Source organism: Podarcis liolepis (assembly GCF_965112155.1).
Source record: "Podarcis liolepis genome assembly, chromosome: 9".
NCBI classification, from domain to species: domain Eukaryota; kingdom Metazoa; phylum Chordata; class Lepidosauria; order Squamata; family Lacertidae; genus Podarcis; species Podarcis liolepis.
The window spans coordinates 49,960,994-49,984,497 of NC_139564.1; the positions used below are offsets into that span (position 1 = coordinate 49,960,994).

At 39.2% G+C, this 23,504-nt stretch overlaps 1 protein-coding gene across 40 annotated transcripts in view; it reads left to right on the top strand.

Moving 5' to 3' along the window:
* The window catches only part of TENM3 (teneurin transmembrane protein 3), a 1,268,022-nt gene that overhangs the window by 947,923 nt on the left and 296,595 nt on the right, over positions 1 to 23,504 (top strand). For 34 of the 40 annotated variants that reach the window (XM_083459440.1, XM_083459473.1, XM_083459433.1 and 31 more), the window contains 2 exons: positions 6,859 to 7,161; positions 19,451 to 19,729. In XM_083459440.1, the coding sequence (XP_083315566.1) occupies positions 6,930 to 7,161; positions 19,451 to 19,729 (511 nt within the window). In that variant the 5' untranslated portion in view covers positions 6,859 to 6,929. The remainder of the gene's footprint in view (positions 1 to 6,858; positions 7,162 to 19,450; positions 19,730 to 23,504) is intronic. The other 6 variants (XM_083459457.1, XM_083459458.1, XM_083459459.1 and 3 more) reach the window with 2 other exon arrangements.

Consider the following 23,504-nt stretch of genomic DNA (forward strand, 5'->3'; position numbering starts at 1 on the left):
CTCTTTTTGTTTTTTGTTTAAGAGATAACTAGAGAACACCTGAAGTTTAAACACTAGCAATGTAATACGTTCATAGCTGTGGCCGGGGGGGGGGAATCATTCAAAACCCTAAAATGTATTTTATATAATTGACTTTTTATTTCTATTCTTTGACAGTGGTACCTCCGGTTACGTATGGGATCTGTTCCGCAAGCCCGGCCGCATCCTGAAAACTTCGTAACCGGAGGTACCATTCTGTGCACGTGCGCAGCGCAATTGAGTGCTTCTTCGCATGCGCGCACGGCGAAACAGGGTTGCCGCGTTCACAACCCGCGGATTACGTTACCCGAAGGTAACGTAACCTGAGGGTCCACTATATATCGTATTGTTGTTTTATTGCTATGGCTGATGGCTGACACAAATAAAGACTCATTCATTCATTCATTCATTCATTCATGACTTCTGTTCCTTCGTAGTTTTCCCTATCAAAATGTAAAAGGAAAATGGATGGTTTATCTGTGTAGCATTAATCCTTGTCATTAGGCAAACTGAAATAATGAAAGGGGGCACTGAGAGATATTTAAGGAATTAAGGCTTTTGTAAACCTAGGACGGAGTGAAAAGTTCTAGAAACAAGATGTTTTTGGAAGACAAGAGAGATATCAAACTGATCTCAGCCACTGTTAGTGAATAGAAGATATGAAGGAGATAATAGCATCCTATATAAGTGCTTGGAAAGAGGTGCTGGTTTGGTACTCTTACAAGTCAGCAACATCGTATATTAAAGGATATGCCAATTGGATATGCCAATCTCTTCATTTAAAAAGATTTTAGATCCCACCTGCCAGCTATCCACTCTACTCCAAGTTTCCTGTGTGAAACCTACTCCAGTTTGTAAACTATTGCTATAATCACTGTTGATTTTATCCATATGATGCATGGTTATTAACATCAATTTTGAATTTGTAATTGTGATTTACTGTAGATTTTACTTTTCTCTCTGTGTGTGGCTGTGTTTTTTTAAGGCAGAATGTCCATACAGTATTGTTAGCTATTGCCTTCCAAATTTAGCTGGTTTTTTTAAAAAAAACAAAAAAGAATCTAAACCAAATGTTTTCTCTTAGAACTGCACAACCTACAGAGGACATACAAAGCATATGAAGGATGATGAGGGCATTATATGCATTAGCTGGAACTGGCATCATGTTGCCAAACCATAATAATCCTTAAGGGAACTTGGTGGGTGAAACTACTGTTCTGAAGTGAATGCTGTAATTTTCCATAGAAGTTTAAAAGGCCTGCAGGCATGCTAAAAACTTAGCTGGATATTGCAGTTAACACTCTGTAACATGACCCCAATGCCTAATCTACATAGCAACAATTCAAATACATGTTATAATAATATATGTTTGCAGCGCTGTGGAACCAATATAGTACAGTATTGTTATTTTCCCCTCTTTGACAGCCAACCATTAAATCCCCTATTTTCATCTCCTTTTCTTACCTCTAATATACTTTAATTATAGGCAAACTCTATATCAGTAAATAGGCTGTAGAAAAAAAATAGACTGAGGTTTCTAAAGAGATCTGAAACTTTGTACTTAACCATTAATATAATTACTGGAGTTACCTTACCTTTTAAAGCTTGGTTGTGCTTGGGGTTAGGAGCAGACTTCTTCCTAATTTAGTATAATGGAAGTATAATGGAAGTATATATTTTGGGTGGCGAAAGTCCAGTGGTTGAATACTTATATATTCCTATATATTTACATATTCTTACTCCTGAGCAGGTCCATAGCTGGTCAGTGTCTAGGTAGGAGGCCCAATGGGAACCACACATACACCACCTTGCGTTCCATGATGGAAGAAACGTGTGACATAAAAGTATAAAGAAATAAACATCATTTTATTATCTATTTTTAAAAAAACAAAACAAAACACATTTTCAGTTATTGACCCATTTTGGCCCATTACTTTTTTATTATGCATTGTAAACTGAATATGCATGGAATTTTAATCTCTGAAATGACTCCACATGTGCAGAATCCTGCTCCTAAGCATGTATAGTTCCCAGCTAAAATAAAAAAAATTCTTCCAGTAGCACCTTAAAGACCAACTAAGTTAGTTCTTGGTATGAGCTTTCGTGTGCATGCACACTTCTTCAGAACTAACTTAGTTGGTCTTTAAGGTGCTACTGGAAGAAATTTTTTTATTTTGACTATGGCAGACCAACACGGCTACCTATCTACTACCAGTTCCCAGCTAGATATAGAAGTTCACACAGTTGATATAAAGATAGCTGAGTGTGTCTTTGTGCGTGTGCTAAAAAAAGAATTTAAAAAATGCTGAAGAAACATCCTCTGACACAGTATTCATGTGAATGAAATGGTCCCCTCAGGTCATGACTATAGATGAAACATTTAATCTTTGGAAATATTATTCTGAATTAAGCATTTCATAGAGCATCATTCACCTGGCTATTTTAATCACTGCTATTTTTCTATAAAAAGGGGTGCCGGAACTTTCCACAAACACCTCCCTTGTTCTCTCATACTGGCAACGGAACCCACCAGAGAGGTGCCGGAAGTGAGTTCCTATCAAGAGCTATCAATAATACCTATTGTCAGGGAACTGCCATCAGTACTGGAGGAGGAGCGCAAAAGCCAGAGGGATTCCAGAGAGCGTCCAGGGATCGGGAGGAGCAGTCCATCTTCTGGGGAAGAGAATCAGCCAGCGTAGCACCAGTGGAGAAGGGGAGCAGGTGGGGGGAAGTGGCGAGGCGATCCCATGACTCCTTGCCTGGGACCAGAGGGGAGAGTAGGGGACCTCCGTTGCCCACGCCCTCCCTGCGCAGAAGGCTCTCGCGCAGAGAGGGTAGGCGGAGACTAGGTGTCAAAGAACTTCTTTGCTGGAATAAGTTTAAGAAACGCCCACTCACGGATTCTGCCAGCGATTGAGTCAGCCACGGGTGAGTGGCTGTCCGGACAGAAGAGGTTCACTTTGGCAGCCCAGCCAGGTGTTTGCACCCAGCCAGGGAGGTAGGCACCTGCATACGCACGAGCAACCCCTTAGAACCATTACACCTATCAATAATATTTCCTAGATGGCTTAGAATATAAAAAGAAACATCATACATTGTTTCAAAATACAGTTAAAACTACAAAGATCAATGAAAATAACTACCAAACAATTTATGTTGTGCTGTTATTTCATTAATTGTGGAGAACATGTTTAGTAATTTTTACACTTCTTTGCATGTGAGAGCAATAGATAGAAAAAATCTGTAATGAAGTATTTTAATGTCATGTTTTAAAAAAACGATTTAAATTGTTGAAATCGTTAGTGATGCAATTTTGTTGGGGGGTTTCACTTATCTTATGAAGATAGCCAAAGCATTTTGGTAACTCCCATTAGAACATGCTCCTCATGACAGAGATAAGAAAGAAGATGAAAACATACTAAAGTTTGACCAGAGTTTGTTGGCACTTAAATTCACTTACCTTTCAGGTACTTTTTGGCATAAAAAATGATCATAAAGTTATAACCTTAGTTCTAAAAGTTGCATGTTATTTGTCATTGGTTTGCTCTGTAGAGAAGCTACTTTGATTTCTTGATCGGAGAAAAAGGGCCTTCAATTTGAAGAAGTTCATAGTATGACAAGGTGAAAATGTCATGCAATAATGAGACAGCATTGTGGTATTGAAAGTATTTTTTTAAAGCCAACAGTTTCAAGAAACTCCACACTAAAACGCCAGAAGCACATTTTATTTTTCTTGACCTCCTTTGCTGATTGACAATCTCTAAGTTTCAACATTAAATACCCTTCTAAATTTAGCAGAAATTCATGCTTTGTAGTTCAACTCCTCTTTTGCAGCTTTCTAGAGGAGTGTTTGTACTGTAGTACACTGCAGAAAGCTTTTTACTATCAGACTGCCTGCCTTTCTAAATATATATTGGATGTTTGTCTTTCCACATGGAAAAGCACTTGGTTGGTTTTCTTTTCCTGGGGGCAAATTTTCTACAGAGTAATTCTGTGAATTCTTAATTTACATACAGGTATACAGTGGTACCTCGGGTTAACAACTCAATTCATTCTGGAGGTCCATTCTTAACCTGAAGCTGTTCTTAACCTGAGGTACCACTAATGGGACCTCCCACTGCCGCTGCGCCGCCGGAGCATGATTTCTGTTCTCATCCTGAACCAAAGTTCTTAACCCGAGGTACTATTTCTGGGTTAGCGGAGTCTGTAACCTGAAGCGCCTGTAACCCAAGGTACCACTGTACATGATTTAGGAACGCGGGTGGCGCTTTGGTCTAAACTACTGAGCCTAGGGCTTGCTGATCAGAAGGTCAGTGGTTCGAATCCCCGTGATGGGGTGAGCTCCCATTGTTCAGTCCCAGCTCCTGCCCACCTAGCAGTTCGAAAGCATGCCAAAGTGCAAGTAGATAAATAGGTACCGCTCCGGCGGGAAGGTAAATGGCATTTCCGTGCACTGCTCTGGTTCAACAGAAGTGGCTTAGTCATGCTGGCCACATGACCCGGAAGCTGTCTGCGGACAAACGCCGGCTCCCTCGGCCTATAGAGCGAGATGAGCGCACAACCCCAGAGTCGTCTGTGACTGGGCCTAACGGTCAGGGGTACCTTTACCTTTACCTTTATACAAGATTTGCTTTTGTCCTTCTGTCTGTCACACACTTGCCTCCCCACCCCCCCAAAAAAATTTTTAGACATGTTAAGCAATGCTAGGAACATTATCAGCTTCTAATTTAAACCATATGAAACAGGATGGGTGGTGGCTCCAGGCACTTTCTTCCTTGTTTGGGAAGGAAATTTCCCAAATACCACCCACTACTCTCATCATCCCCTACGTTGTTTTGTAGGGGAAAGGAAGATATCTGAGAAGGGAAAACGTGTAATGGTTTGAAATGATTCTATTGATTGTAGCCTCAACATATCTCCCTTTCAAAATACTTTCTTCTTCCTTTAAATGGATTTTTAAAGGTATGGTTGCATACCTTCAGTTTCCTACTGCAAGATCACAATATGGGTAGCACTGGAAAAATGGATGGCAAGGGGAAAGAGCCTAGAATGGATACATTTAGAAGCAGCAGTGAGCTTTGATGAGGAAAGAAGCTTATTGGAAACGGAGCTAGGTGAGCTGGGATGCTGAAATAATAATAGATGGAAGGAGCAGGAATACAAACCTTGTTTCTCAGAGAAGGATGGCCACTTTCAACAATTAAATTCAGGACAAACATGGACACTGATGGCGAAAATATGGGAATAATATAGAAGTTGTATTAAAGATATTGGTGTTGGCAGGCTTTTCAACCCTTGGTATCAGTGCAATTCTTTCTGGAGCAGTGCACATTTTCGATAAAAAGAAATATCATACATGTTCTATCAGAGTAGTACACTGATAAGCACTGGAAATACTTTTGTATTAATACATAGGAGTTGACATTCAGGCAAGAGGTCTACACCTTCCGGCATGAAGAGAAAATGCTGCTTCTTACTAGTTTTGAAATGTAACAAAATTATTTTTGTGTAACAAAATTCTTAGAAGGGTGATTTCAGTATTCACAATATGTATTTCATATATAAAACCTGAGATTCATACAGGAAAGCATTTCAGCCCTCTAGAATAGTTTTGATAAGACAAGATGATGAAAGACCTGTTCCTCTTAGAATTCTGAATCACAATATGATTGCAAATTAAATAAATACTCCAGATCAGTTTAAGGGAGATGACTGATTAATTTGTTTGAAACAAAATGCTCTGAAGGCAATAAGTGAGCAGAAAGAAAGGAATTTTAGATTTCTTTTGTTGGACAGGAAAGAAGCACAGCTTGATATTGCGTAGTGATGAATTCTGTATTTCAGTGTAATATTCTTTTGCATAGGAACTGGCACATTCCATTGCTCAAGCTTTGTATTTTAATTAAGTGGCATATTTCAAATATCTAATACTGAAAGGAGCACTGAGGAAAAAGATATCATTAGGTTCTGCCTCCTGAAGACAAAAGGTGGGTGGGAGAAATGGCATGTTACTACAAGAAATAGCAGCCCTGTTCATGAGCTACCATCAGGTATTTAAGTTCTCAGAGGGTTTTTTATGCCTCAAGGCAAAATAGTGGCACAGTCATTTGTGCAAAACCCATTTCATAAATTTTAAAATCTACAATAAATTATTATTGTGTCATAGAAATTGCTTTCTACCTGTTGAGTGAAAATTCACATAATTGCTTTCTCTGTTATATTCATATATGTTTCTGTGCATAGGTGCCAGCTCCTAGGGTCCAGGGCACTTTCAGCCCCCACATTGTTTTTTGGGTGAGATCCCCCTATGAAATGTTGTGCAGTGGGTGCACACCTTGCTCAAGGCTTTCAAACACAATCTTCCCTGCATGAGGAAGTTTAAAGAGCAGTTTGAAAGTGCTCTGCTTGCTTTCAAAGTTGCAACAAATCACTGTGATGCCAGGTGATTGACAGGTGGGCATTGCCACCCACCTGCCAACTTTGGCCTGCAAGGGGTGGTGAAGATAAAGTTCTGGTGTTCTGGCCAGAAAACATTTCCCACCCCTGATGTATTCGCCCCTGATGTTGGCATTAAGAGAGCATTACTTGGAAACAAGTTGTACTTATTCAGTGGGAATAACTCCCTAGTTATTGTGGGTTTCATGCTGTAATTTTCTTTATTGGCCAAGATAAATAATTACCTTTTGTTGGTCTCTCTCAAACACAGTTCAGTTAGAGCTAAAAGTCAGCTTTATATCGTTTGATTAGTAGTTTTGCTCCTGTTACTTACATACCCGATTATGCATGTATAGTATTATACAAATATATAAATTATATATTATCTGTTTAATCCTTTTGCAGGTGGACTTAAATTGAATGTAGATCAGAATTTCAAGTAATCTGGCCTGATGTGCATACAGAAGGAATGAAGCATGGATGTGAAAGAACGCAGACCTTATTGCTCCCTGACAAAGGGCAGAAGAGACAAGGAACGGCGTTACACAAATTCTTCAACAGAAAACGATGAGTGCAGAGTTCCTACACAGAAGTCCTACAGCTCAAGTGAAACTTTGAAAGCTTTTGATCATGATTCCTCCAGATTGCTGTATGGAAACCGGGTAAAAGACTTGGTCCACCGGGAATCAGATGAGTATAGCAGACAAGGTAGGCATACTATTCTTAAGCAGTTAACAGATACATTTGTATACCAGTATGCAGAATTCATACTTTAGGTGATCCCTTAATGTCAGTCTTATAAATGGTTCAGGAATGTTTGAAATTTCTCTCATAATACTATTGCATTTGCTTTATACTCCTTTAACAAATGGCAGGGGATTTAGACATGATCATTACTTTAAAAAATACTCTGATTTAATCTCTAAGGTTTGCTGAGAATGTCCTCTTTCCTATGTATATTCCAAATCAAATACAACAAAGGCATTTTTTGGAACATTTGTGAGATTCTTATTTTGTGGGTTAGAAATACTAATGCAATGTACTCAGTCCCTGAAAGCAACAAGCAGCACGGGCTTCAGCCTTGGTTCCTTGCCAGCCCACACAGCTGGTAGGACAACTGCAGAACTATTTTGACTTGCCATATTGTTGTGGAGCTGTTCCAAGGAAACAAAGTTCCTGTCTTTTCCAGTTCATTTTTAACACTGCCACTTGTGAGGTTTAAGCACCTTTACAGGAACGTATGTATATAGGCATGAGCAAATGGGACTCGTCAACCTGTGAAGGTAGCCCATCTAGGAGAAGGAAAACTCTAATCCTAAACCTCTGCTGCCTTGTGGGATATCTTCGGGAGAAGGAAAGGCTAAGGAGTAAGTCCTGTGCTATCCAGAGTGGAGTCCCTAAGACAGTTGGATGGTCCCTTGTAAGCCTCCTCCTGGCAGCTCCTGCATCCACGCTGGTGCCAAATATATTGCTCTGTTTTCCTTTGGAGCACATCAGCAAGGCCAAGGGGGTGTCTTCTTGTCTGGGCAGCCCAGAGCCTCCATACACACTGCCCAGGCTTCCTCCCCAGGGAGGTCATTTTGGTGCTGTTAGTGCAGCAGTTTGACTTTACCCCTGGAAGTACCTTCCATTGTCTCTTGAGACAGGTGGGTCCCAACAGCAGGAACATTGACAGGCAGTGGAAAAAAGCACCTTGCAACTGCTTCTTTATTACAGAAGTACTTTCCCCAGAAGATTTACTGAAATATGCACTTCAATGTCTTTGGTTCAGGTTCTGTCATAAATCAGTATGGATAAACCAGGGCTAGGGAACCTGTGGCAATATAGATGTAATTTGCTGACATACAGTTGAAATACTGAGTGGTTTTAGTCTTATAAAGCAATGCATAACTAGACTGTTGGAAGACGGCTTCAACAGAACGTATGTAAAACTTGAAATTGTCATTCTTCAGGATATTCCTGGCCTTTAGATAAATGATTTTAGACTATAATTAGGATTGATGTGGCATTACCTGAGGGTACTTTCAGATGCTTCCATTGTAGCCTGGCTCTATCTGCAATACTGCAGTGCTGTTCACTTCAGGAGGCATATAAGCATGGCAAGTTCTAGTAAATTACCACCATTCCCTTGGATGGTGTTCAGCTAATCCACGTTATTTTCTGGTCAGCCAGAGGCAACTTGATCAGGACAGAGCAGAATGTCAGAAATGCTTTTGAAAAAAGACTTGCACCACTTCTCTCTATAATAAGTATAAGAATTAAGTTTGTATAATTAAGCTTTCCTCTTCAAAGGATATACAGTCATATCTCGGGTTACAGATGCTTCAGGTTGCGTTTTTTGGGGCTACGGACCCGCCGAAACCCGGAAGTACCAGAATGGGTTACTTCCGTGTTTCGGCGGTCACGCATGCGCAGAAGCACTAAATAGCACTTTGTGCATGCACAGAAGCTCTGAATTGCAACCTGCTCGCGCACAGACGCGCCGCTGTGGGTTGCAAACGCTGGAGGTTGCAAATGTGCATCCCGCACGGATCACGTTCGCAACCTGAGCATCCACTGTAAATATTGGAATTGCCTTGAATTATTTTAATGAATTATTGATTCATTAATTTTAAACTAATGTAAGAATATAAGGGCTCCTAGATTAGGCCAGTGGACCACCTAGACCAGCACCCTCCTCTCACAATGGCCAACCAGATGCTTGTGGGAAACTAGCAAGGTGGATTCAAGCACAATAACACTCTCCCATCATTTCATTTCCAGCAGTTAGTATTCAGAAGCACTGTAAATTCAGAAGCAATTATAAATAGCTGAATTTTATTTTTAAAGAAAATGTGTGAGCTACTGTTGTATATTAATTCTCAAGGTGGCATACAGTTGAAAGTACAAAACAATACATTAACAGTCAAGAAGTAAAACAATATAAAATTACAGAAATTGTACTATGACTATTCTGCACACCACTGAACCATTAAAGAAGCCTTAAACTAGTTGTTGAATATGCTAGAATGCCTGGACAAATTAAAAAATATATTTGCTGGCATCACGAAGAAATCAGAATGGGCTTCCAGGCAAGCTTTTTCTGGGCAGGGCATTCAAAATTAGAGACACCACGGCTGAAAATATGCTTTCTCTAACCGCCAACCTGAAATGTTGGTGTGACTTAGTGAGGGTTTCCAAGAGTATAGAGTTTGGTCATGTTCATGTGATGAAAAGGAATCTTTCAGACAGCTGGTGTAGTTTATTTATATGTTGTTTTTCCACGATTACCAATGTCTAAAGCATCTCACAATAAGCATTACAATAATCAAAATGCAGAACGATATTTGAAAAACAGATAATTACAAATATCAAATAGATCAAAATATAGCAAAGTAAACAGTTGGATACACATACACATAATTTCAGTGGGTAGCATTCAGCTACATTTGACTCAAAGTAGACCTGCAGAAATTAATGGGCCTAACTTAGTCATGTTGTGACGGGCCAATGGCCGTAATAAATATCAATTCAATTCAATTCAACTTAGTCATGTTCATTCATTTTAATACATCTAATCTGAGTCACACTTAATATGTAGCAAGTATTATATGAAAATCAGAATTAAGAGTAAAATATAAACTGTGCAGCATTTTGAATTTTAACTGGAAATTATCATTGCTTTATAACAGCTGGTGATAGATGCTCTCTGTAATTGGTCACAGTAAACTAGATGCTGCATTTGGTAGGAACTGACCTTTCTGATGAATCTTCAAAGGCACCCTCCTATACAACATTGCAGTGGTACAGTGTAGAGATAATTAGGGCATGGACAGCAGACCATACTATCTGTGTCCGGGAGAGGCTGCAGGAAGCATACCGATCTTTGCATAACTGGTGAATGCCACTTGGGCCACCAGTGACAACACTGGATCTCTCAGCAGACGCCAACAATGTGCAACCCCATCTAGGATTGTTCTTTATTCAAATAACCACCTACTAACTGCCGTTTTATCTAGATTGAGCTTTGGTTTATTTGCCACGATACAATCCATTACTCATCTCAAAATTAAAAAGGAAATTTCTATGCAGCGTGGATTGCTGTTTTGAGCAAGTTCAGAAAAACCATGTATCTATAGATCTTCTATTGCTTTTCTTAATCAGACCCATATGTGCATTTGTAGTGCTGGGTTATAATGTGTGCTTAAAGAATTAATAGGGGTATTAGTGCAATATGGAAGAAAGTACTTATTTTTTCTTACTGTACTATGTTCTTCACAAAAGTGTATAATTCCTTTAGCTACCAGTCAGCCAGTATACATGGGGTTTTGGCAGCTGAACTTGGAGTGAAATGGCAGTTCCTCGAGTATTATCTATAGTAGCATATGGGTCTATCCAGTTTATTTGTTGGTCTTTTAAAAGCATTTGGTCTGGCCTATTGGCCTATTTTAATGCTTGCTGTTTTAGCAGCTGTGATTACTACTGGTAGCTTTGAGAAAGTTCAGATTACCCTTGGCATGCTTAGATAATGACAGGGTCAAGGTGCATATTTTAATAAACACAAAAGTATAAATCATTCTAGCATTTGAAGATTAACCTCTTTACATTGGGTCTTCTTCAGAAAGAGATTGCATTTGGTATATTGCAAAGAAACAAAGTACGCTGATATGGCAATAAGTAAATGTAATAATTTTTACGTTAATATACAATCAGTTGGAGCTGTTGCATTTAGGTCCTGCTTTTGGGCTTCCTGCCGGTTGGTCACCAGAAGAAATAGGCCTTTGGTCTGAGCCAGCAAGGCTCTTCTTCTATTCTAATTAAATACTTCTCTACATCACACAATGTAGTATGATTTTTTTTTTAAAAAAAAATTAAAGTATCCAAGGTGCCACAGTACCTTGTCTGCCGGTCAAATAAAAGCTGAAGTAGGCAACTTGATATACTTCTGTTTGTATAGTATCTGATTCTGGATGGAAATTTGGCACTATGAAATCATTACTTAAAGCTTCTTTTTGTAGTGTATACGAGCTTGTTTATTTTTTTACAAAAAGTTTGAAAGTTAGATGTGATGATGATAAAGAAATGTAAATTACTTTCTACTATCTAAGTGTGTAAATACAATGTTCTGCTATCAAGGATAAATTATGCAAATTGATTTGCATTAATGCAATTTTATTTTGCATATTTATGATAATTCCAATATTTGAATTTTCTAAGAATTTACATTGAGGTTACAGTACAGCAAACCTAGTGCCATGTATTTGAAAACAAGTCCATCATCTACTTCCATTGCTGTATTTTACCTACCCTGTTCCAAATCATATTTTTTTTAAATCACTGAACTATAAGACTGTCTTTTTAGGACTGCAAAAATCAAAAACATTAATCAGAACTTCAGTGTTTAATTAATGTGAATCCAAAGTTTATTACTTTTTAAATATTAGCTACTCAACATGAATCATTGGGAGAGCTATATGATTAATCTTATTCAGTTGCTATAAATGTCAACTGCAGCATGAAAAGATTTAAATTACCATGGTTTTCTTTCTTTTAAACTTTAAATGCCTGTATTTAAACACACCACTTAAACAAATCTGTCTTATCATTCTTACATACCAAATGTATATGCCCCACCTTCTTTTAAAGATTTATAGGCTGATCTCAACCACTACTTGAAAGCAAGCCCTTTTGAATTCCTACTTCCTTTGTAAGAACACTTAGGCTTACAGGCGTAAAGGCTTTTTGACTGTAAGGCTGGAGATTTGGCAAGAAACAGAAAAAAGAATAAAGTGGAAAATAAAATTGTCTTCCGTTGGTTTAATTCAAAACCACAAAATGCCAGCCAGAGCAGAAGGGCCTTACTTTATGAAGATACTCAAATGCTGTGATGAGCAACTCTCCTGAGGAAGTTTCATAACTGTGGGACAGTCAGCAGCAATCTCTATATGTTGATGAAACTTTCAAGAAAGCAACCTTTGTGAATTTTAGTGACAGTTATAAGGGTATGCCATGTGTCACTTTTTTTTTTTTGCTAGAAAGACCATAGAACACCAAAGCAATTCCCGAAATTCATCATCCACCCCCCCAACTGAAGCCAAACTTTTCTTCTAGTTTTGTGCCATTTGGTGCTGCAAACCCTGCCTTTTGTGCCACCTCGCAAAATTTACCCCGGGTAAATTCTCTACCAAATGCAGTTTCTGCAACAGTCTTAAAAGGCTTTAATCTAACTTTGAGGTAAAGAAAGGCATTGATAAAATTAACTAGGCCTTAAAGCTTTCCCACCAGATAGATTGTGAATGTGTTCATATCATCACTGCAACCTGGTTTGCCAAGCGTTATGACCAAGGGAACTGGACTTACTGTGACAGGTGTCTTCAAAAGCCCCAGGATACAATGCCTGCCAGCCATCCTTGCCTTAGTCTTGTCAGCATACATTTTCAGTAGTCTTTTTCATAGCCTTTCCTTGATGCCCTCAGATACTATGTAAAATAATAGAGACTCCATAATGTGCAGTGGTGTGTTTGATTCTGTTTATTAAAGGCTCACTACTACCCTTTGCAATCCTAACATTAACATGTATAAACAGACCAAAGCAGGTTTATGTGATCTGAATTAAAGTCGTAAGGAAAACATGAACATGACTGAGATGAATTGGTGCTTTCTTTTAAACTAAAAAGTATGGGCTTTTTAGAACTGTGTAGCTAGTAGGATAACTCTGGCAACAACTAACTGACTGCTGTCACCTTCAGCCTGCATACCAACAAATTTCTTATTCCTGCTGTAAAGAGTTTACAAAATGGGGGGGGGGGGAGATAAAAGTGGGTTAGACTGCTTTTCATCTTCAAAGCATTTTGGAAACATAATCTAATTAATCCTCAGTACACCCCTGTGAGTTAGGCACATAAGTATTTGAAAAAGAAACAGAGTTTGAGGTTTTGTTTTTAAGGGCAATTTTCTAGGAGGCTTACATTGCTAAAACAACTTCTGCAGTTATATTTTCCATATCTATATATCGTACTTCCTTCGGCTAGTGTTAGCACATGATAATCCTAGTTATCTGGCATCCAAGGCAGCATTTTTGCTGTTGCAGAAGATAGGAGAGGTTTTCCAGCTCTTTGGTACATGTTATGCTACTGCTGTATGAGGCAGCTCATGCTATAGTACAGAGGCAAGACTGAACAAAACAAGAGAAAGAATCTGATCAGATGCCGCCAAGGAACCAAAGGTAATGAGACAGAAGCAGAAAGGAGGTAGCAACACAACGACCCTTAACAGGTTGGAGAACCGGGCCAAAGCTGACAAAATAAAGTTAAAACGTTAGCAGGGTTAAATTCAACAGTAAAAATTACGCTGAGAAAAAATGAAAAAGGGAAAAGATGGAGTAATTAGAATATGCAACAGTAAAGGTAAAGGGACCCCTGACCATTAGGTCCAGTCGCGGACGACTCTGGGGTTGCGGCACTCATCTCGTTTTATTGGCCGAGGGAGCCGGTGTACAGCTTCCAGGTCATGTGGCCAGCATGACTAAGCCGCTTCTGGCGAACCAGAGCAGCACACGGAAACGCTGTTTGCCTTTTTCTACTTGCACTTTGATGTGCTTTCGAACTGCTAGGTTGGCAGGAGCTGGGGCAGAGCAATAGGAGCTCACCCCATCGCAGGGATTTGAACTGCCGACCTTCTGATCAGCAAACCCTAGGCTCTATGGTTTAACCCACAGCGCCACCCGCATTCCTTGCAACAGTAAGGGGTAATGAAAAGGAACCATGGAAGGGAGGAAGGGAAGCTGATGTCAGTAGAAGTGGGTTGAGTGGGAAAGGACTCTCTTAAGTACAAGGCTCATGGATAGGAAAGAGAAGGAACAGTGTGGAAATGTTTAACATTGCAATACTGTGGTGCCTAAGGCTACCATAATTGTAGAAGGAAATTCGTTGGAAATAAATCATTTAATTGGGTTTAAAATGACTGATCATGCAGAAAAATCCAAGCTTTGCCCCATTCACTTATAATGTATGGAAAACAGGATTGTAACAATAGCTGATACAAGGAAGATCTATAGAAACAGTGGGTTCTAGGAGAGAATTTATTGTATATTGCTCTGATGGCTGGCTGACAGAACAGTATTTTAGTTTTATGAGTAATCTACATAAATTAGAGAAGCCTAACACACCGCAAACAGAGGATTCCAGGGGACTTGGTGCCTCCCATTCACACACACACACACACACACACACACACGTCAGGGATATTCACTCTCAATTAGAGAGGTTTTTTTTTAGAGCTGTGGAGACAGCATTTTCAAGGCTAAGCATACATGAGACAAAATGTGAGTTACTATTTTGCAACTAACACCTTGTTCAGCAACTGGCAGACTTCCCTAACTCATTTTCTTTATTTCTAAAATGGGAGCTTTTCATATAGTATGAAGATACCAGAGAGTCTTAATCAGCTAATGTTTGTAAAGTGCTATGAGCTTATTGGGTTAATGGTGTTATCATTGTAAGTGCTAAGCATTATTATCAACGTGATTACATCCGAAGGTGATAGTGGATTGGTGCCAATGGTCTTGGCTTCATCTTTCCTATTTTTTCACTCTTTTGCCTACATATTTAGATTCAGAGTTTTGCATGTTTCATTCCTTTCATAGTAATCATGTAAGGCCAGAAGACTATTTGTGTAATGATTAACATTGGTCTGCCCACATTCATGTCGCAAGCTTTTTTCTTAGTAGTTTTCTTTTTAGGAAGTGTCAGAAACTAAAGGCAGAGTCTCATGACTATGATTCAAGGTGACTTTTCTTTAAGGTGTATATAAGAAAAATAGGTGAATCCATACTTATTTACGCCAGCATATCAGCATTTATAATAACTTCAGTATGTTCTAGAGCAGCCAAAGTATGAACAAAAGAGATGGCAGCTCTGGCCCATTCTGCATACGAAGGCCACCTCAAAGGCCACCTCAGTCTCCCTATAATTCCTTTCCAGGACCATGGCTTTATAAGTTGCCATGAGACGTCAGCTGAAATTGAATTTAAGACACTCTTCTTTTAGTGATAAAAACTCATTTGGATAGCCAATTCAAAACATCCTGGTAGATATCAAAATAAGGGAAATACACTCACCTCACATCTCAGGAAGATTAAAATAGGGCTAATCTCATGACTTCATACTTGCCACAGCATACATTTATTATTACTATTATTCATATACTGCCCTTCATCTGACGATCATAGGGCAATTCACAACATTAACATATAGACCTGGTTGGCATCCATCTGTCTCAGGAGACAACAGAGGAGTGTGCCTTGGGGGTGAAGTCAAACATTTGGAGAGTTACAGTGCCTGCTGTGGCTGCACAGACCGATGCGGGAAAGACATGTTTTGTTACATCTGGGGCAGATGAAGATATCCAGTTGTGCTGTTGCATTCTCCCAGTGGCCATTCCTCGTCTGGTCACTGCTGTGAATACACAACCTTTCCGTCTCCGGCCACTGCGGTTGTCTGCAAGGGATTCCCACATGGTGAAGTTGATGTTGCCAGCCTTCATGTCTCATTTGCAGGCATCTTTGAGAATACAAAATACATAATAAAATAAAAACAAAAACAAAACTGCCCTCCCACAAACACATTTAAAAGGACATAGAATGTTAATCAGCTAAAGTCCTGGTTATAGAGAAACTTTTTTGCCTGGTGTCTAAAGATATGTAATGAAGGCGCCGGGCGAGCCTCCCTGGAGCAAACATTCCACAAATGGGGACCACTGCAGAAAAGGCCCATTCTCATGTTGCCACCTTCTGTACCTCTCATGGAGGCACACAAAGAAAGGCCTTAAGTGATTAATGCAGGGTTGTCCATATGAATTGTTCATGGGAAGAACATAGTGTTATTTTGCAAATGGGGAGGAGAAAATGGGTTCAGCACCAAAACCCATTTTAGCACCAAAATGGTGGTGCTAAAATTAAAGCTTGTTGACATTAATCTTATCAAAGTGTAACCAGTCCTGAATCTAGAGTTTGGTTGGTCCTTTGGTTATGAACTTTTAGCAGGTTCTTCCATACCTGGACTCCCTGATTTGACACCTATCATAGCATCCTCAAAACTCTTTCACTTGTTAAGGGTCCCAGCTACTCCTCTTTTTTGAAATGAGTTTTGATTATTTTTTGCCAGTTGGGGTTTGGTTAGGGGGGTTACTTATTTCTTTTTTACAAAATGTGTTGTGTTAGGGGGTGTATATTGTTGTTTTGGCTGTTTTGAGTGGGGGTTCTGAGCATTGTGGGCTTTTCTTCTGTCAAATAGGTATTGTTTTGCTGCTCACAACAGTTCCTTTGATTTCCAAAATGGTGGGGAACCCCTGCCCTGTAGCTATTCCAGCCAGAAACTCCCCTGGTGGTAATATGTACCCACAGTGACCAGCAGTGGCATCAACTTGTGGGGGAGGTTGTGGGGGCTGACATGCATGTGATATCGCATCAGGACATCGGAGGAGCCAGGGGACAGAGCTGAACCTGGCAGCAGTGTGGCTTCAATGGCTAGCAGCTCCTTCTCCTGCTGCCGGTGCCGACCAAAGGTTATTCTCCCTCCCTTCCCTTCCATGGCAGGAGGAGAAAGAGCCAGCCACTGAAACTGCCCAGCTCGGCTCTGTGTTTTGCCCTGATATTATTATTTATTAACATGGGACGGGGGCATTGAAATCTACATGTTCCAGCAAGAGTAGACCACAGTGATTTTCTCACATTAAGGTATATCTTCAGGATTTACTTCCTAAGACTACAATTTCACCGTTCTTAGTTTAAGCAGTGATACTGAGTTAAGGCTGTGCAATAAATCTGGAAGCTCTTTGCACTTCACTCTCCTAGGTATATTCAAAAGTAAACATTCTTGGTTCTAAACTTAAGAGTATTGGACAATGGCTACATTGTGCTCATGATGTGTACCTATCAGTGATTGTGTAGAGAATGTCAACCTTTACCCAAACTTTGATAGGCGACATAGCGTGATTCTTATTTAAACAGTTGCTTGTTTACTGATTCATCCTTCCTAATAGCCTTCACACAATTACTCACCAGTATGGCTATTTACTGCTGTGACAGTTGCCTTTCCTTGCTCAATGCATTTTTGTTCTGTTATTTATTCACATCTCAATGATAAGTACTATTTGATTTGTAGCTAATTGCAGCAACTGTTTTTCATTATTTATGAGTGTCGTAGTCAGAATCCATTTACAATTCTGACCAGGATAAAACTGATTGCCACAACTGATATGACCACAGCAATAAGGAATTAACTGGCACACTTGAAAGCTGTCAAGGTCTGGGGCATTAACTCATTTTGCATTTCATGAACCATTCATTCTGCTGTTGTTTGTTCCTCTTCAGAATATTTTCCTTCTGCATTTTTTAAAATTTACATTTACATTTAAGAGCCTCATAACAACTACGAAAAGCACTAGACAGCTAGCCAGAAAATAGCTTTTGAAAAAGTTGTTGTTTATGGTCCACTTTTCTGTTTAAAACAAAATCACCAGCTTCCAAAAATGGAAATAAATGATATGCAATAATAATAAAGCAACAATAAAAGCATACAAACCCCCAAATTAAAAGCACGAACAGAAAATTGTCACACTAAGATCAAACATTAAAAGCATGTTAGAATAACAGGCCTTCAGTAGACACTTGAAAAGTAAGAAAAGAGTCTTGGCAGATCTCTATGAATTGTGTATCCCACAATCTTAATACTACCACTGAAAAAGCCATGTCTTGGGTACCCTACAACCATATAATATCTTTACTATTGCAAGACTACTTTATGTCGGAGCTTGTAAAAATACTCACAAACCAACTAAATGAGAGCTTGTTAGAAAACTTTGGGAAGTCTGTTAACAAGTTATGTAAAAAGAGAAATTAAAATATCAGATGTAGATTATTTACTTTTCTAAGTTACGTAAACAATTAATAGAACACACTTTTGAGTGCATGTTTGTTAAAATATAGTATTATAGCTGTAATTTTAAAGGGAGCTACACATAGCCTACAATTTTAGCAGTGTGATGATGTTGCTCCTAGGATTCATAATATAGAACAGCTGAAAAAATAGCTGGAATGAGCATGCCAGTTGTCTGTATATCACAAATACATGTGAGGATTTGAGGTAATAAAAGTAAGCTTAAAAAATAGCTTTTACTGAACCAATAGCTTTTAAGTGCCACATTTTAAATGCTCTTAAATATCTCAAGTTGATTAAACCTGATTTATTTACATAACTATTAATAGTCAGTTTTGTATCTATTCCGTTCCTCCAAAACAGAATACAGTGATCCCTATTCTCTGAAAACCAGATCGAATTTGTAAAATATGTCTTATTTGACTAAGCCACCAAACCAAACATTGAAAGTATAGAAACATCTGTGTAATAACCATGTTGCTAGATTCTTGCATGATCTTTTTCAGGAAAGGCAATGCATTTATTTGCTTTCAGGCATTCAGCTAAAGCAGGAAGAGTTAATAAAGATCAACTAACTAAGCCCTTATTCTAATTTAATGAATGTTTTATTCTTAAGGGAAACATACTTTTCTTATAATGACAGGTGACATCTGAATGGAAAAATACCCTGTTGTTTAGGGCTTTATCTAGGACAGAAAGAGATAATCCTGACACATACTTGTTATTGCTTTTGCACTTTCATAAAGTAAAAAGGGCTGTCAGTTAGAGCTAATCCTATATGCTGAACCAGCTCTTCTTCATTTACAGGCCATTCTATATTTCTTTTCTACCTTAGAGAACTCCTGATGTGCTTAAGTAGTTGACAAAGAATAGCTAAGACCAGAGAATGTAAGGGTCACTGCAGATTGCTAGAGATCAAAGGATATAGTTGACTATAGCTCATGTAGCGCTTAACAAAAGACCTTGGGATATACCTGGGAAAAAATGTGTAGTTAGTGTGTTTATTTTAAGGATTCTGTTTTTTTAACAAACAAAAAACAAAAAGATTCTCATGTTTTGTTATCTTTTTCTTTCCTAATTAGGACAGAATTTTACCCTAAGGCAGTTAGGAGTATGTGAACCAGCAACTCGAAGAGGACTGGCATTTTGTGCTGAAATGGGGCTCCCCCACAGAGGTTACTCTATCAGTGCAGGGTCAGATGCTGATACTGAAAATGAAGGAGTGATGTCTCCAGAGCATGCCATGAGACTTTGGGGCAGGGGGGTCAAATCAGGCCGCAGTTCCTGTCTCTCAAGCCGTTCCAACTCAGCCCTCACTTTAACTGATACTGAGCATGAAAACAAGTCTGACAGTGAGAATGGTAAGTCTTTCTGTGTGTAATATGAAAAACTATTTCATGATTTGTATTTATGTATTCTTTAAGCATGAGCATACTTTCTGAACAACTTTTATAACAGTTTTCTAGGAAAAGCTAGTGTCCAGTATTGATGGCTGGATGCAATATTTTACAAATATATAATTTGTACAATATTTTATCATCCATTTGGGGGGGAAATCTGAGAATGAATGAGTACACAAAATAGTTTATTAAGAAAGTTTGAGTACTAAAGAACAAATTTGATTGTGCTTTAAAAATCATTGTTTGATACAAGCAGTTGAAATTGTGATAAAATGGAAAGAATGTCCTTTGGAGACTAGATTGTTAAAAGCTGACAAATATCTAAACAGAACTTCTTAGGAAATTGGACATGGTATTTCTATATAATTCCCCCGCTCCCCTGGTTAATTCTGGTTCAGCAATATACTGTCCAAAGGCCCCATGCAGCCTCTGAGGTATTATGCATACTTTTGTTTCAGTCAAGCAGTTCTTCAGTTCAGTGGTAGCAAACATGCTTTGTACAATACTAGGCCAGATAGCCCAATGGTCTGACAACATACGACAGCTTCAGAAGATATATGTGTTGATAGGGTTTTGCTCAAGGGAACTTGAACCCTAGTTTTGGCAACTTATAGGCACTTGATCCTTGGGTGAAACAAGCTTTAATCCACATGTCTGCATCATATTCCTGACTCTCTGACAGCAGCATGGGCAGGCGAAAATGAAGCAACTGTAGCTTTTATTAGCAAAGAGATTAAATAGTGGGAAAAGCTTAACCTCCTACATTTCTCTTTTCAGTCTTCTTATTAAAGACAAATGATCACGGCCAGTAACAAAAATTGGAAATTCTAATCCCAAACCACCTAGTTCAGTGAAACTAACTATCACTGATCAAGAATGTAGCCACTGAAAGAGGCTAAGATCAGCTAAAATTGAGGACATAGACTGTTCAGAATAAATGTGCAGCCTGCTCCTATCCTGGAATGTAATTATTGTGACACAAGTGGAATATTTCACTATACAACTAATGTAGCAGTCTTTCGTGAAACAAGAATGACAGAGATTAAGTAACCAAGTTTGTGGCAGTTTTTGATTTTGATTAGAGATTGGATATGGGCACTTGTGCTAGGACAAGAAAATGACATCCACCCCCACCCCACCCCGATCTTGGTAGTCCCTTACGCAGTCCCTACTGCCTACCTTAAATGAAGCTTAAAATAAGAGGATAAAGCTCTTAGGGTCAGAGGTAAGGGGCCAATTAAAAGGAAGCTAGCCTTATTTTATTTTTTCCAATATTGTACTTTCTGATTCTACAGAAAGATTTTAGAAGGGCCTGCTTAATTTGTTTTCCATTTAAAGTTCCGCATGTGTAATGGAATCTTCCACAGTTGTGGTGATTGTATGTATAATAAGATTGTGTACAACAAATATGTGGATTATATATGGCTTCAAAATCTTATTGTTACTAACATTGTGCGCCACCCACAATATCTGCCAATTGGTAGCAAGATTAATCTAAGGGGTTCCAGGCCTGGGGTTGTGTTTCGGTTGGGAATCAAGACGCAGTAGACAGTGTCATCTTTAAGAAATATGGTTTATTAACACATACTTACAACCTGGGTGCAGATGAAGGGAGTGCCTAGTTTAAAGCATTCGCATCTGAAGAGGAGCTTGTTCTTCACAACAGCTCAGCACTGCATTCAGAGACTTTCTAAACACCATCTCTGTGCCTCTGCCCCAGCTTGTTTCCAGCCAGTCCTAATGTTGTCTGCCCTTCCACCCTCTGCATGGAGTTCTCCCCACTTCTTGCTTCTCCTTTCCAGAAACTGCTTGCCAAGCAATTCCCACCCTTTTGCATGCTCGCTCCCCTTGTAACCTTGGCACCCACTGTTGGCACAGACCCAAGGATTTCCCTGTTATGGGCCATCAACACCTTTTCTCATGCTTAACAACTTCTATCCCAATGAGGCCCTGGCCTGGGAAGAGAGCTTAGGTTGTATTTTTCCACAGGCCACTTCCCTTCAACATTCCAAAAATCAGCTAAATTCTGTTCCTTTTAAAAATGTCTAACATTCACTAGGGACGCGGGTGGCGCTGTGGGTAAAACCTCAGCGCCTAGGACTTGCCGATCGCATGGTCGGCGGTTCGAATCCCCGCGGCAGGGTGCGCTCCCGTCATTTGGTCTCAGCGCCTGCCAACCTAGCAGTTCGAAAACACCTCCGGGTGCAAGTAGATAAATAGGGACCGCTTACCAGCAGGAAGGTAAATGGCGTTCCGTGTGCTGCACTGGCTCGCCAGATGCAGCTTGTCACGCTGGCCATGTGACCTGGAAGTGTCTGCGGACAGCGCTGGCTACCGGCCTATAGAGTGAGATGAGCGCACAACCCTAGAGTCTGGCAAGACTGGCCCGTACCTTTACCTTTACCTTTTTAACATTCACTAACTCTGGCAGGTGGGATTGCAAGAGTTCCCCCCACCACACAAACCTTTCTGCTCCCATTTATTTATTTATTTATTTATTTTAAATTGTCCACTGCGTAAAGCTGAATGTGACAAGTTAAATGTGTATGTTATAGGTCTACTTTAGTACATGTTCCCTGAGTAAGCATGCATCACCTTACTTGATGTATCATTGCGAACATTGACCACCGAGATTGCATATCTGTGATTTTTTAATAGATGTTTATTTACATAAATAGTAGAACAGATCTCTACTAATTTTATTGAATTGAAGTTTGGAATTTCTTTTTTATCTTAATGCATAGCAAATCATGAATAAGGAAACAGTATTTAGCATTAATCAGACTGTCTGATGTTTTGATACCAATTTCAAAGAAGAGTTTAGCTACATAAATCCTTAATTTTGTTTGTTGATCAGGAGGCAAATAGTCCAGCAGAAGAAACTATTAGAGCTGCTGTGAGGCAAATAAAACTTTTCTAGCTCCAGTATCTCATCTGGGTTAAAAACAGTTAGAATATGCAGTTATGAGTAATGCTACGAGAGATGTAAAGCAGATCATTATGTATGCTTACCTTATCTGAAATTGCACTGCAATTAATGTTGCAAAGGCTGCCTAAGAGTCAGATCAACAAATTTACATGATAGTCCAGAATCTGATTTGCTGTAGTATGTTCATGTTCACTATAAAATCTAAATATGGTCAGGTTTAAGAGGTGTTTTTGATTTAAATTAGGATTGATAAAAAACCTCTAAATGTCAAGAATACAGGAAATGTGTCACCTTTGTCTTAGGTTGCTCAAAGGTTATTTTCCCACATCTAAGTGAAAAAGGTAGTTAAATCTTTTATGAAACACATGGTTCTTATATGGGCTGCTGGCTCTTCTTCCATGTGCTCTGCTCCATAAATATTCCTGTTCTTAAGGTAAGTGGCATATGCATTAATAAGCGCACCAGCCCTCTTGCAAAATAACTTTGTTTACAGTGTTTCCCATATAAAACTCAAAGTTATTACTGTAAAGACTCTAAGAAAACTGCTACCTAGAAGTTTGTACTTGTAGCCATAGACCAGCAAGACCATGGGCTCATCCACACTTCCGGTGGCTAGATAGCACAGATCTGAGTAGTTTAGATCTGAGTCTGAGCAGTTTTGCCTTTGCTCCACCACTTTCCCCCAGAAAACTCACTCTTTAGCATTCTGGAGAAAACCCTATTGATGTTTGCTCCAATTCAGCAGTTTTCCCTGGGGAAAGCAACAGGGCAAACGGAAATGTGAATGAGCACCAATCCTTCAATTTT